General features: G+C 44.8%; 1 protein-coding gene across 1 annotated transcript; it reads left to right on the top strand.

Annotated features, from left to right (window-relative positions):
* The first annotated feature begins 1,383 nt into the window (after positions 1–1,383).
* On the top strand, positions 1,384–8,639 carry LOC120644346 (probable bifunctional methylthioribulose-1-phosphate dehydratase/enolase-phosphatase E1). The gene is made up of 12 exons (XM_039920966.1): positions 1,384–1,747; positions 2,073–2,209; positions 2,298–2,393; positions 3,005–3,124; positions 3,758–3,847; positions 4,757–4,918; positions 5,084–5,236; positions 5,378–5,527; positions 5,717–5,818; positions 7,661–7,770; positions 7,969–8,087; positions 8,311–8,639. The coding sequence occupies exons 1-12, from the start codon at positions 1,519–1,521 to the stop codon at positions 8,400–8,402; spliced, it is 1,560 nt and encodes a 519-aa protein (XP_039776900.1). The 5' UTR covers positions 1,384–1,518; the 3' UTR covers positions 8,403–8,639.
* Positions 8,640–15,308: the final 6,669 nt, after the last annotated feature.

Here is a 15,308-nt window from a genome sequence, read left to right as displayed (position 1 = left end):
TAATCAACATACCAAATTAAGGAAATTTTAGTTTTACCAAACAAAACATTTTTTGCAGTTTATAACGACTTGTTAGTCCCTTCATTGATTATACAAAAGCTCGTCATTCCGTTTCAAAAGTTGGTTAGTTCGTGTACTATTGGGAGTTCATGTTAAGAAAAGAAACCCTTCTTTAACATATTTCCTTTCAACTAGAAAAGCCATTTAGAGAACATATTATTTTTACCATTCTGACCATCTATGCAAAATGCCCACTAGACTCTAGAACTTCTCCCAGATACCAAAAAACATCTGTTAGGATTTGGCTCCAAAGACAATTCACCTCAACTAATTTCGTGTCACTCTAATTTACGGGCACCTGTTAGATTCGTTCCGTACGATCGAATTCCGATAGCTTCTTTTTTTCCTTATTTGGTAATGTTTTTGTCATTTTGTAATAAAAAATATAGGAGAATTTTTTCAGAATTTTTTTTGAAGAGAAATGGAAAGAAAAAAGCTCGGGTAAAAAGTTTTCCAGAGAAATTTTCAAATAAAAATATTTTGGAGAGAGAAATAAAAAATATTTTAATGACAAAAATTTAGAAGAGAAAGTTTTAAGAAAAATTGAAAAAAAAATCGGAAAATTTTTTGCATCCAAAAGTAAAAAAAATGGGGAAAAATTTTGTATCAAAAAATAAAAAAGGACGCTGCAATCCCTCGAGGCTACCCGGGAAGCTCGCCGCCGCCCCGTTGCCAGCGAGAGCCCATGGAAGCCCGTCGCGCCAGGGGAAGCTCACAGATCTCCTCGTCGTTGGACCGTCGCGCCTCCCCGCCGCGGGCCACCGCGCTGTGCCTCGCTGTAGTTGGGCTGCCACATCGCACCTCCAAGCTGGCAAACCACTGAGTCAGATCCAGAGAAAAAAAAAAGAGAACGAGGGAGGAAGAGGAAGGAGACTCGAACGGATGGGGATCTCACGAGAGATGAAGCCGCTAGAAAAAAAAAGAGGACGAGAGGAGTCACATGGGCGTGGGACCCGTCGTGTTGGGGTCGACCGTGACTTCACTTTGGTCCGGTTATCCATAAAACCAGCATTGCATTGGGACTAATTTCAAAGGACCAACAGCGGTATATAACTTCTTTTTTCTTTTTAAAACATGTGGCCATGTAGGAGATGAGATGCGGCCAATGCAGCCATCAGGAATTGTGCCACCCCTTCATTGCTATAAAAACACAAAAAACCCCACCTGGCACGCCGCCTCCTTCGGAGGAGTCGACGACCTCGGTGGCGCCACACACAGTTACCACCACTCTCCACTGACACTGGGCCCACCCACTTTTCCTTACCCACACAGGAGAGCGGGTCCCTAGAATTCGCGTAAAAAAGTAACTACCCCTCTCGGGCGGCGGTTATTCCCCGTCCCGTTCCCCCCCTCCGCCCCGCGCGCTGAGATTCCCCGCTGACAACCCGCTGACGTGTGGGGCCCGCGCAAGTGAACCCCCCGCACGCCACCCGGGAGCGGCGGAGGAAGCAGGCAGCCATGTCGTGCGGCGGGTGCGCCTGCGAGGCGCCGGCGGGGGCGGGGGCGACGGCGTCGGAGGCGTACCTGCGGGGCGAGCCGGTGCGGGAGGCGCGGGAGCTGGTGGCGGAGCTCTGCCGCCACTTCTACGCGCAGGGGTGGGTCACCGGCACCGGCGGCAGCATCACCGTCAAGGTCAACGACCCCGCCGTGCCGCTCGCCGACCGCCTCATCGTCATGTCGCCGTCCGGTAACTGACCCACCTCCCCCAACCGTGAGGTCTTCGGTGTCTCGCCTTCCTTTCCCCTGCTCCCGCGTACCACCTGTTCGATGGATTGCCGCTGCGTGAACGTGCGGGGTGGACTCAGACGCTGCTGCCAGTCTCCACCCGAAAACGAGCACTTATTGGGCTCGTGTCATGTGTCTCCATGCTTTGCATACAAAGTCTCGGATCAACTCCTTTTGCTGATCCATATGAGTGCTATGAAAAGGACCAGCAAGGAGGATTTTGCTGATCCATACAAAGTTGTTTGTAGTTCGTTCCAATTACAATATCTGTTGTCTACCTTTTTTAGGTGTGCAGAAGGAGAGGATGGTGGCAGAAGACATGTATGTGATGGCTGCAGATGGGAAAGTGCTCTCTGCGCCAACAGCTAAGCCATGGCCAAACAAACCTCCAAAGTGTACGGACTGTGCTCCTCTGTTCATGAAGGTTCGTGAATGCTCTCTTCTTCTTAATTGTTTCTGTTGATTCTACTTGTTTTGTTCTAATAAATCTATTTCCCTTTTGTGTTTTGAAGGCCTATTTGATGAGAGGAGCTGGGGCTGTCATTCACAGCCATGGAATGGAGACTTGCATAGCAACAATGCTTAACCCTGGTGCAAAGGAGTTCAGGGTAAATCCTCTTGTACAAGTGTCCTTGTCTATCTTATCAAATATGTGAAACTAAATATTTGCGAAACTTCATTTCCATGGAAAGCCTTCAAGGGGTATTAATATTTACGTGCTTAACTTTTTGATGGTGTCTCACAATTTAATAATTCTTGGTTTATGTTCGTATCAAACTTCTTTTTTATTGTATAAAAGACATTACAGCAAGAAAGTGTGAAGTTGTAAACACAAAAACAAATAATGGCACCTCTTTTGTTCAATGTCAGTTCAACAGTGATTAGATGCATAAATGCATTAGCTAGGTGGGTTGAACTAGTGATGTGGACAGTGGTCTATATAAATTCCCTAAATTGTCCATACAGCGCAGGAACATTAAGGAAATGTATGTGAAAGAACTGAAATAGCAGGGATTTTTAGAAGCCATTGACATGATGGTTTATTTGTCGGTAATATCACGCCTAATTGGAATCTTGGTTATGTGTGGCCAGGATTTAGAAATTAAAATCCGTAGTATATGCTTTTCAATTTTAATTATTTCAATTTTTATCAGTGCTAATGTAATTGCTGTAAAGTAATTTTTTATTTGATTAGATACTGTTGCTGGCCTTACTGCAGATGACTCACATGGAAATGATTAAAGGAATCAAAGGTCATGGCTACCGTGATGAATTGGTTATTCCTATTATCGAGAACACTCCTTATGAGTATGAGCTCACTGACTCCCTAAGTGAGGCGGTATGCTATCAGTATCTATCTTTGAATCAATCTCAATCCTAGAGATCCAATATATATGTACAGATACAATGTTATGTCATTTCGGAGTTCTTAATTCTTATGATACCTATAAATAGATTATTTATAGATAACATTCCAGCAATAGGATTGGGCATAAGGATTTGAATCCAAATCACTTACCCAAACGTGCCCCTATAATCAAGACGATCCGAATCTGTTGGTATGTTAGCAGCTGTTTTTTGAGTGTTTTGGGTGCGTGGTGTGTGTTGAGTTTTTTTCCTTTTCCTCTGGTACATTTGTTTCTCTCCTTCTTAATGAAATGACACACAGCTCTCCTGCACATTCGAGAAAAAAGAGAGCTTATTAAGCATTTTAAGCACATTATTAATACAGATAATATATTTATATTTAAATGATAAACGGGAAAATTTCTGAATAATTGTTTGTTGTTATGCTGTTTACTTTTACTCTAATGGTTTAGCAATCATCATCAACTTATCCGCCTAATTGGCTGTTTCTACAGCACTTCATTGTATCAAGTGTTTGAGCTGATACCAAATATTATTGATTGTAACGAAGTTAATATAAATATTTTAGATGTACATAGGCATTTGATACAAAATTATTTAACAGATTGCAGCATACCCAAAGGCAACTGCTGTCCTTGTACGTAACCATGGAATATATGTGTGGGGTGACTCTTGGATCAATGCCAAGACACAGGTGTGCTTTCTATCTGTGAATGTTTTAGTTTTAAAATGAGTGGGCTCTGACTGCTGACAAACATTCTTAGACAGTTACTTTGCTTATTTCTTTTTATGTTTCTGGTTCCTTGAATTTCAACTCTTAGACTGGTATTCTTGAGATGCTTAATATTATAGCATACTCCCTCCGTCCCAAAATACTAGTCATCCTAGGAATTCTAAGACAAATTAACAAGAAGGTAAAATGATCATGTTTGCCCCTATATATTATTTATATTTAGCACTAATTGATTCTTGCATGCACATGCACTTTCTAAATAGAGTAGGGTGACTTGCTTTTTGGGACAAATTTTGAATCCTAGGATGACTAATATTTTGGGACGGAGGGAGTATACTTATATGATTAGGCACAATATAAACAGTCTTGTGTATGTTACTCTTCTGTATTACCTGCTTTCCGTATTATTTCCCTGTAATTAATTTGCCATGTATCTAAAATCTTTTACATGATCATAAATAAGCTGATAAGGTGAATCTTGTCGTGCAACTTTTGACTTGGTTGCAAATTTGAATCTAGTTGGCACTATTTGTATAATGAAGCAGGATCCTATTACCCTGAACTTGTTTTTAATGATTGACCTAATCCATTTTATTGATGCATGATACTCAACCCTCTTGGCTTTGAGCAATTACCAGATTAAGGACTGTATTTAGATCACACCCAAAATTCCTTGAACTAGATCTAGACACAATCAAAAGAAAAAGCAAACAATCTGTTTGTACCATAATATTCATGTCAAGCATTCTAATTAATGAGTTTTGTGATTTATAGACTGATGTAAATATTGCCGTTATGTCTGCTAAGTTTTGGAATAATTATTTATATGAGTGCAGATGTTTACTTTACTTTTGTGGCCTTGCTTTGCAGGCTGAATGCTACCATTATCTTTTAGATGCTTGCATCAAGCTCTATCAACTAGGAATTGATTGGACAACTCCTGAACATGGTCCGTTAAACAGTGCAAAGAGACTGCACAGCATTTTGAGCCCTGAAATTCCTAATGGATGCCATTCTGCTGAAGCATCAAAGGTTAATTTATTGTTCCTAATATCCTAGGAATGCGATGTGTCATACCTGTAGATTTTACTTTGTTGTTCATGTAGTTTTATGAAAGCTCTGTTGTTTTCTTTATCTTGTCTTTGATTGCTATGTGTTTTATGTTCAACTAACTCGACATTTTTTTTATTGTGGCAGTGTGTTGTACTTGACATTGAGGGCACAACCACTCCAATATCATTTGTGACTGATGCTATGTTTCCATATGCACATAACAATGTGCGAAAGCATCTAATTTCTACGTTTGATTCTGAAGAAACCAAAGAAGACTTCAATTTATTGCGCATCCAAGTAAGCAATGAAGTATTCCTGTTAAAATATAGATCTGTAGCATGTAGAATACATTAATGAAAAATTTGAAGTGATATTGATAGTCTGCACATATTACTTTGTTCTATTAATGTTCTAACAAACTAGCGACAAACTATTCAGATTGAAGATGATTTAAGAAATGGAATTGCTGGGGCTGTTCCAGTTCCACCCGATGAGGCTGGCAAAGAAGAGGTCATCAATTCATTGGTGGCCAATGTTGAATCAATGATTAAAGCAGACCGGAAGATTACGTCATTGAAACAACTTCAGGTAGCTTAGTTTAAAATTCGTATCTACTGCCTCCAGTAAGAATAGATTTTCAGACCAAGAAAACAATCTATATTAGCATGTTTTGTTGGTCTGAAACTTCATCTAGTTTTGACAGAAGATAGTATCACTTTTTCAGTCATATTATTTTTTTCATCGGTATGTTCAGTTGTCCTAATTGGCTAAATTCAGGGTCATATATGGAGGACTGGATTTGAAAATAAAGAACTACATGGAGTTGTCTTTGAGGATGTTCCAGTGGCACTAAAGAACTGGCATGCTAGTGGCATAAAGGTATCTGTTTGTTCTAATTCATGTGAATTGCGAAGTGTAGACTATTCAGGAACTAGAAAACTTTTTTTAACATACAAACTTCTGTCAAGAAACCTTTGAGATAGGAAACAATGTCTATTGCCAAAATGTGTAAAATTATTTGTAGGGTGAAAAATATTTGTGCATTTCCCCTGCACAATCAGCTATTGCAACTTCATCAACCATTCGCTTGCTTCATTGTGCTGATTCAGTATTCCGAAGGAATGCTGCTTTTGGGCAATGTGATTTAAGTTAGGAAAAAATCCATTTTTGGCCATCCAACTATTGCCCGAGTTTGATTTTGGCCATCCAACTATTGCCCGAGTTTGATTTTGGCTATCCAACTCAAAAACTGGGTATCCTTGACCATCCAACTCTCAAAACCGGTTAGATTTGGCCATCCTGGTGGTTTTGGGTGTGATTTTACTGACGTGGACGCCACACAACTGTGGGCCCACCTGTCAGCCCTCCTCTCCCCCCTCTCTCTTTCTTCTCTCCTCTCCCCAGCCGCCGCCACCCGTCCCCACCCTCCCCGGCCGCCACCTACCCACGGGATGCCGAGCAGCGGCGGACCCCAGATCGGCGGCGGCTCGTAGGGACGACTCGACTGGCGGTGGAGGAGCCTCGACCGCGCCGCCGTGGTGGAGGAGGTCGACTGCTTCCGCGCCGCAGGGCTCGCTGCGGGTGGCGGCGGCGGAGGCGCTGACCTCGTCAAGTAGGCCATGGCGGAGCTCGTGCGCGGTGGCCATGGCCGAGCTCGTGTTTGGATCCGCTCTAGGATGGTTGCTCTGCCTCCTTGGGTGCGGCGTGGAGGAGGTGCGGAGGACGGCGGCGCTCCTCCCTCACAGCGCCCTCCCTCCCTCTCCGTGGCGCCGGCGGAGATCTAGTGCCCCCGTCACTGCCCCCGGTGGCGGAGCTCTGCGTGCATGAGCAACACACGCCGCGGGCAGAGGTGGCCGTCGGCGGCTCCCCTGCTCGTGGCCTTGCTCCATCCGCCACCTGCTCTGCCGGGATCGACGGCGGCACAGAGGAGCAGGGTGGCCCGCGGGGTGAGCAGGGGCGGGGCCGCATGGACGGCACCCCGAGATCCTTGAGGAATGCGATGGGAGGCTGGCGGTTGGCCCCTCCGAGCGGCGGCGGCGACGGGGCAACCTCGAGCTCGGGCCATGGCCGGGGCCGTGCGCGTGGCGGCGACCTGCCCTGCCAGCACCGCTCGAGCTCTGCTGCGGGCCAGCACCACTGGCCTGGTGAGCTGGAGAGGCGCGCGGGGGGAGGGCATCGGCCGGTGCAGGGTGAGAGGAGAGGGAGAGGAAAGAAGAAAGAGAGAGAAGGGGGAGAGGAGGGCTGACAGGTGGGCTGCACCGTCATGTGGCGTCCACATCAGCAAAACCGCACCCAAAACTACTAGGATGGCCAAATCTGACCAGTTTTGAGAGTTGGATAGTCAAAGATACCCGGTTTTGGAGTTGGATGGCCAAAATCAAACTCGGGCAATAGTTGGATGGCCAAAAATGGAGTTTTTTCTTTAAATTAAAGTAAATCAATAGTACAAAATGCTCAATGCTTCAAAATTCTGCCAAAAAATGAAACTTAATTTTCCTGTTTGTAGGTTATGAGCCCCTATAAAATTTAGTGAAACATGAAAGGAACACTGAGAAACTGTTTCTGATAGAAAACAATTTGTTAAGATGTACAGTACAGTCATGTGTCACAACTGTGAATTACAAATTTCTAGTTATGTTAGCACAATATCCATTCCCTAGTTTGTAAAGATATTGCAATCACATTTTCTCATGTTGCGAAAATATGAATACTTGTCATTAGGTCTACATATACTCGAGTGGAAGTCGAGAGGCACAAAGGCTTCTATTTGGCAATACAATGTTTGGTGACCTACGAAAGTTTCTGTGTGGGTATTTTGATACCACAACTGGGTAAGCTCTGACAAATATTGTTTTGTTCTCATACACAAAAGTTCCTGCCGCCTATATTTTTATCAAAGGTTCAGCTCAGCAAATATTGTTTTCTTCTCACACACCGAAGCATTATTTTGTTATAGATTTCTTGTTTCATTTGTCTATAACTATATTTAGAAGTTGACATAAGTTATGATTTTCATCCTATTTATGCAGTAATAAAAGAGAAACCAAGAGTTATTTTGAGATCTCTCAGTCACTTGGTGTTGACAGTCCATCTCAAATCTTATTCATCACTGACGTCTACCAAGAAGCCATTGCTGCCAAAAATGCAGGTAATGACCAATTCAAGCCAATAAACTTTGTAGGCAAATCCCTTAAATCTACTTATTCGCCATTCTGGTTTTAGTGTCTTCAGTTGTAAGATGATAAGCACAGAGATGAGGCTGTCTATTATCTGTTTTACTAATTATTTGCATACATTTATATGTGCTTGTACTCTTAGTCATTTTATCTCCCTCGCTCGATTCAGTATCATCGTCTAACAATGCTTTTCAGGTTTCGATGTGATAATCTCCATTCGCCCGGGAAATGCTCCACTTCCTGAGAACCATGGTTTCCGCACTATCAAGTCATTCAGCGAGATATGACGAATGCAAACTTCTAGAGGTGCGATGGCACAGGATATGTGCAATTCATGAGTGTTTTCTGGGCTAATATTAGCCGGCCGATCAGGCCATGCAACAGTAGCAGTATAGTGCCTCAGCAAGGCAGAACGAGGTGACACAACAATAAACCGGAATGGCAAAATAAAACTGTACATGCTGGTCTGTTATGTTTTTGTGCCAACGTTGCAACCAGAGTGCTTGGCTTCTGCAGGTTGTTTAGCATTTTTTGTTGCCTTTCTGGTCCTATGTTCCTTGAAGCAGAGGATTGGAGTCCCGCTCCAGGTCGATCCTACTTTTCTTTTCTTTCTTTTTAATCCAGATCAGATGGAAAAGCTTCCGTTAACTTAGGCTGACCTGAAATCGGCAGTCACCAAATCGTTTGCATCAGAAAGCAATTCGTCAGATGGGCTACAGTATTACTTGCACGAGGGGTGTACAAAACCCGCATATTATTGAAATTGACATACATTAAGAACTTTAATTCATGGAAAAGAAGACATTGGAGGGTCTTGTCAAACTGGGAGCTCAGTAACGCTGTTCACTAGTATCAGGCTCTAATACAATCCGAGGCATCCCCGCTGTTGATGCAAAATCCAGAGCATGGCCTTCCCCAAGCGAGGAGCCACAGGCGTTCTTTTTTTTATATATTAAAAAAATCTAAATTTCAAAAATATATGTCCGTTTTGAAAAATTTCAAAACTACCACCGGTCGCCCTAGGGGGGCGACAGGCCCTAGATGTAATTTTTTTTCTTCAAATTTGCAACGAGGTCCATGGCCGAAAAAAAATGAAAGAGGGCCTGTCGCCCCCCCCCCCCCGGCGACCGGTGGCCCCCGCCCACAGGCGCGACAGGGGGGCCTGTCGCCCCCCCCCCTCCCGCGGGCGGGGGCGACAGGTCCCCCCCTCGGGCGACCGGGCCATGCCCCTCTATATAAGCATCCGACCCCCATTCTCTCCTCATTTGAGCCCGAAAATTCTATCAAAAATCCAGAAAAAAGAGAGGGGTGAGGAGAAGGAAAGCGGCGAAGCCCTGCCGGATTCCACACTTGTAATCTGCAGGTTAGTACATTTAGTTTATGTATTTTTCCATTGGTATTGTAGAGTAATTTAATTTAATTAGTGCTATATTAGAACCATTTAAGTAGGAGTTTAATGATACTTTAGTTACGTAGTAGTAAATTAGTTTAGAAAATTAGTACTACGCATTTATTATTATAATTACAGTACTATTAGAGACGTGTTTATAAATTAATTACGATTTAGAATAAAATTTGGCATATGCAGTATAGAATTTGAGTGTCATCACGTAGTTATGAATACTTATACGTTGTAGTTGAATTCCATACTTAGTTTTTACGGATTATTGAATAAGGTAGTGAAGTAAAGAGTATAACTCGATAAGTATTCTGTGATATACAGATATGTCGAGCAAGATGCAGTTTCAAGTATTTTATGGTGACTACAATGTTTTGTATGGGCCAAATGGAGTAGACCTTTCTGCCTTTAAGTGCACATCTAGCGCCATAGATAAACCTTTGGAAAAGAGTTTTGGTTCCATATGTAAGTGGCTGCAGCGTGGGTTCCGTGTTAATTCGTTGACACATGTGATGACCGTCCAGTCTCTTGTTAATTGGGAGGTAGAAAGTGATTTATGAGAATTGATGATGATACACAGCATTGATGACTGGCAGAAGTACATGCAAGCAGCTCTAGAGCGTGGGTGGCATCTGGCTATTCTTGTTCAAATCCGGGAGAAGACACAAAATGAAATCCAACATGGTGCAGATCAAGCAACTCCGAGTATTCGAAGAGAGATCAATTATGTTGAGCAAGATGAGTCAGAAGAGATAGAGAACCAAAACATGGGGCCACAGGGCCTTGCTGATGAGGGAGAGAGGATACATAGCATTGTGGACGAGATGGAGGCAGAAGACCAAACTGTAATAGAGATGGAAGAATATGAGGGCTCATCTGATGACGAGCAATACTCATTGCCAAAAGAGTGGAAGGAGCATGGTTTTGGCAGTCATGTTGCAGAAGACGTACGAAATCAGGAGTGGGAGTACAGAGGGAATGAGGTAGTGCAAGGTGCAACATATCCAAACATTGAAGCCGTAAAAGATGCTGTGAGACTATGGGCAATGTCATTGAAACGAGAATTCAGAGTCGTAAAGTCTGGTAGTAAAGAATATGAGGTGAAGTGTGTGAGTGATGGATGTCCATGGCGAGTACATGCATTTAAGGGAAAATGGAAGTCGAACGGAAAATGTTCCATTGTGACTAAACACACTTGTTTGTTGTCAGAAGTTCTTCCCTCGCATCGCAATATATCATGCGACTTTGTTGCAAAGCAAATATATGGGTTGATTATGGACAACCTAAATTATGAGACAAAAATGATTGTTCGACACATTGAGCAGACTTACCAGTACACCATTAGTTATTTGAAGGTATGGCGGGCTAAACAAAGGGTGTTCGAGATGCGGTTCGGCACATACGAGGTATCATATGATAACCTACCTCGTATGTTATCCCAAGTTGCTGCTAGAAATCCTGGAAGCTTTTGACACAGACCTCGTACCAGCCGTGACTAGGGGGCAAAGAATTATGCAACGAGCCTTCTTTTGCATAGGTGCTTGTGTTAGAGCATTTCAGTGTTGTCTTCCGGTGATCTGCATTGATGACACATTTCTGATTGGAAGGTATAAAGGTCAGATACTCACCGCAATCGGGGTAGATTGCAACAACCAAATAGTTCCGCTCGCATTTGCATTTGTTGAGAATGAGAACTTAGACAGTTGGTATTGGTTCCTTGAATGAGTGAAGGTTCATGTTGTTGCTGCACGTCCAGATGTGTGCCTTATTAGTGATAGGCATGCAGGTCTGCTGCAATCAATACTGAAATTGCAACGTGGATTTGCGACAACGCCTCCATTGTGGCCCGATGTCCAAAACAGGTGGTGCATTAGGCATATGGGTGCAAACTTCTATGACCACTTCAAGAACAAGGATCTTAAGAACCTGTTTAAGAGGTTGTGCACCCAAAATCAATAGAAAAAATTCAATGCATTATGGCAGATGCTTGATCAGTTGACTGCAGAGCTAGTGAAGGTAAGGGCATCAGGAACATGCACGAGTCAGGCTGCAGAGGCTAGGGATTCAATTGAGAAGCCATTTTCACACTGGATTCGAGGTGCACCTAAGGAGAAATGGTCATTCCTTTATGATACCAACGGAATACGGTATGGTATTCAGACAACGAACCATGCAGAGTGTTTCAATATGGTTATGCGCTCTTGTCGTGCCTTTCCTCTTGTGGGAATTGTTGAGTTCATCATGTATGAGTGCATGAAGTATTTCAGAGAGCGTTACATGGCTGCAAGCATAAACATCAGCAACTTCCAAATTCAGTTTTGCACAAGAGTGACACAATATATGCAAGAGAAGATTGAAAAGGCCAAACTGCACCGCGTCATATTGACAGGTACAATGGAGCATAGATTTGAGGTTTTATGCAAGGATAGAACTGGTCGTGGTATCCGTAGAGATAGGGTGGTACATGAGAGTTTGATTACAGTAGATGGCAAAGCCTTCTGCTCCTGCATGAAGCCTAAGTTATTGCATTTGCCATGCTCGCATCTCATTGCGGCATGTGCAGAGTCTGGGTTGCAGCCAGGAGTATTTGTTTCACCTTACTTCAGCAAGGAAGCAGCTGTATCCACCTGAGGACATGATGTATACGGAATTGGAATAGTGGGGCCTTTCATTCAGGATAATTAGAATAAGATGATTATTCCTGATCCAGCCACTAAGAAAGGCAAAGGCCGCCGTCAGACACGTCGTATTCGGAATGGTATGGTCGAGTCCGAAGCAAGCAAGGCACAAAAGCGTTGCAGCCAATGTGGAGCATTGGATCACAACTACAAAAAGTGTCCTCAGAATGCACTTCACGATGCTGCTGACGTTGGTCCTTCCTACGTTCAGACGACCATCGGCGAGAATTGCTCATGGAAGGCATTCGGTGTCATGATCCACAATTGTATCGAACATATTTGTAATATGTAGTAATCGTGCGTCCAGTTTGTATGGAACATATCTGTAATGTATAAATATCGTGCGTGGAGTTTGTATCGAACCTATCTGTAATATATAGTAATCGTGCGTGGAGTTTGTATCGAACCTATCTGTAATGTATAAATGTTACGCGTCCAGTTTGTATGAAACATATATGTACCTATGTGTTCTCATATATTTTTGAATGCAGGTATGGAGATGGACTCCTTGCTAGACCCAGTTATCGACTCGAGCCACAGGTCTTACTTTGCAGCAGTTGAGCACCGAGCCCTAGAGGTGCTACGTCCTCGTCCACCCGGGGAGGCGATCTCTATACACCACGATTGGTGTGACAGGTATATAATGAAATATTATTATTTATCACTTATGTATTCGTCGGTATTCCTTTGTTTCGACAATTTTGTTTATTGCAGGTTATGTGAGGCCGGTCTACTGACTCTGAGCCATCTTGTCGAGGGTGGGCCTATTCAGCTCGACCGATCCCTTCTGACGGCGCTCGTTGACAGATGGAGGCCGGAGACACACATGTTCCACCTCCCGTGTGGGGAGATGACTCCTACGCTGCAGGACGTGGCCTACCTCCTCGGCCTCCCTATCGTCGGGGAGGCTGTAGGTCCGCGTGTGGTGGCGGCCTCGTGGAAGGATGACCTGGAGGCCCGTTTTGCCCTAGTTGACCGCGTGGAAGATGCAGGTCCGATCAACCCGCACCCGCGAGCAGCGGGTCCTTCAAAGACCTGGTTCCTACAGTTTACAGTACGTATTCATTCCATATTTAAATTTAATTGTTACAATTCACATGTTCCAATGTCAGTTGAAACCATTAATCTTAATTGTTTAGGCAGCCTGCCCTATTGGATGCGGATGCCGACGAGTACAGTGTGACTAGATCGCTCGAGGCGTACCTACTTTGGTTGTTTGGTTACATCATGTTCAACAACACTCATGGCAACTCGGTCGATAGTATTCTCCTTCCGTATGCACGGGAGATTGCGGATGGGGACGAGGACGTACCGCCCTACAGTTGGGGTGAGGTGGTACTTGCAGCCACTTACCGTGGACTCTGCGACGGCTGCATGAAGACACATGGGAACGCTATCCTGGCAGGGTGCCCACTACTGCTACAGCTTTGGTCGTACGAGAGGCTAGCCGTTGGTCGGCCCATGGTCAGCCACGAGCCTTACCACGGGGTCATGTACGGCGATGAGGAGGACGACAGGCCCACTATGGGAACTATCTGGATCTGGCGTCAGGTACGTTCGCAACAAATCTAATTTTGTTATTCATTGTTACATGATGCATTAGCGCACTTTTAATTTTACTTATTCGGAATGCAGAGGTCCTGGGCGCATGCGCAGGTTAGACGCGCATATCCTGAGTTTGTTTCGGAGCTCAACATGCTGACGCCCGAGGATGTTGTCTGGGAGCCTTACAACCCAGAGGCTGTGGCTACCCGTGCACCAGCAGGCCTGTCTTCGCACTGCTCCGTGAATGCGAGCCTGTGGCTTACTACAGCCGTCCTGGTTTATGACATCGCGGTTGAGGCATATTGCCCCTGGAGAGTCAGGAGACAGTTTTGGCAGCGCCAGGAGTTTCCGGTGCCCACCGCGTTGGAGCGTGTCAGTCGCCGAGACCACAGGTAATTATGAATTAACTTGGCTCATACATTCGTGTCGAATCTAACGATTCTTCGTGGTCCACTTTTGTAGGTTGTCAAGGAGTGGCTTGCCGTGCTCTGATGATTGGCTCACCAAGATGCATCCGTGGGTGGACCAATGGGAACAGGCAGACGAGCACTTGGTCCATCCAACATGACCACACACAGACATCTCCTTTAGGGTTTACCTCACCTGGTACTTACCCCGGACTCGGGCTCGTCTGGTTTATGTTGACACTCACCCGCAGCCACACCAGGCGAGGCCTCAGGATGGCTATGCCCGGCACCACGTGGAGGCACTAGCTGGCGCGGTGAGTCTCTTGATCATATTTGCATATATATATTAATATTCATAAGATAATTCATGTGTTTCTAACTGTTCCTTTACTGAATGGATGCAGTTTCGCCTTTGCAACATGATGGAGATGGACTGCTCGACTTACCTGACGAGGGTACGTGCCGGATCCCCAATGACCCAGTTTGAGCAGACAGAGGTATGGTTGAGGCAGCGTGACCAGTTGCGTCAGGTAGTGCACAACTTGGGAAGCCGTGTGCAGTACGAAGACAGCCACGGGTCGTCCCAGGCCTCGTCATCATTCCCGTGTCCGTCGACCGTGCACGGGCCGATGTCGCAGTTCTTCCCAAGTGCAGGTAACATACATATCTCTTTAAAATTAGATCAAGTGTTCCTACATATTTACTAATATCACAAACAGGATACGATCTAGCTACTGCGTTCGGCCATACTGGAATGTTTAGAGGGACAACACCAGTTGGCAGACTGTATCTAGGGATGGTACCGGGGCCACAGATACCAGCCTACACAGGTTAGTTTGTGTTTCGTATTTTGGTTTCTACATGTCATGATGAAAGACACGAGCGTACGCTAACATCCGCATTTTATGCATAGGATTCTACCCCGATGCGGGCGCCAGACCTTCTTCTTCCTCCTTTCGACCAGATAACGAGGGCTTCACCTTAGACGACCTCGACAGCTTGACTCCAGAAGAGCCTGCCGCGCAAGGTGACCCCGATGTCTTGGGGTATCCACAGCTAGGAGGAGCACCACTTGGGATCTCTCAGCAGTAGACACCGCAGCCCCTTGCGCGTCCTGAGTGACAGGTGAGGTCTCCGGATGTTCTCACCTACTCCGAGGGCCAT

This window comes from Panicum virgatum, chromosome 8K (genome assembly GCF_016808335.1).
Source record: "Panicum virgatum strain AP13 chromosome 8K, P.virgatum_v5, whole genome shotgun sequence".
NCBI lineage: Eukaryota > Viridiplantae > Streptophyta > Magnoliopsida > Poales > Poaceae > Panicum > Panicum virgatum.
The sequence above is the reverse complement of the archived record's forward strand: the minus strand, read 5'-3'. Positions and strand labels throughout refer to the sequence as shown.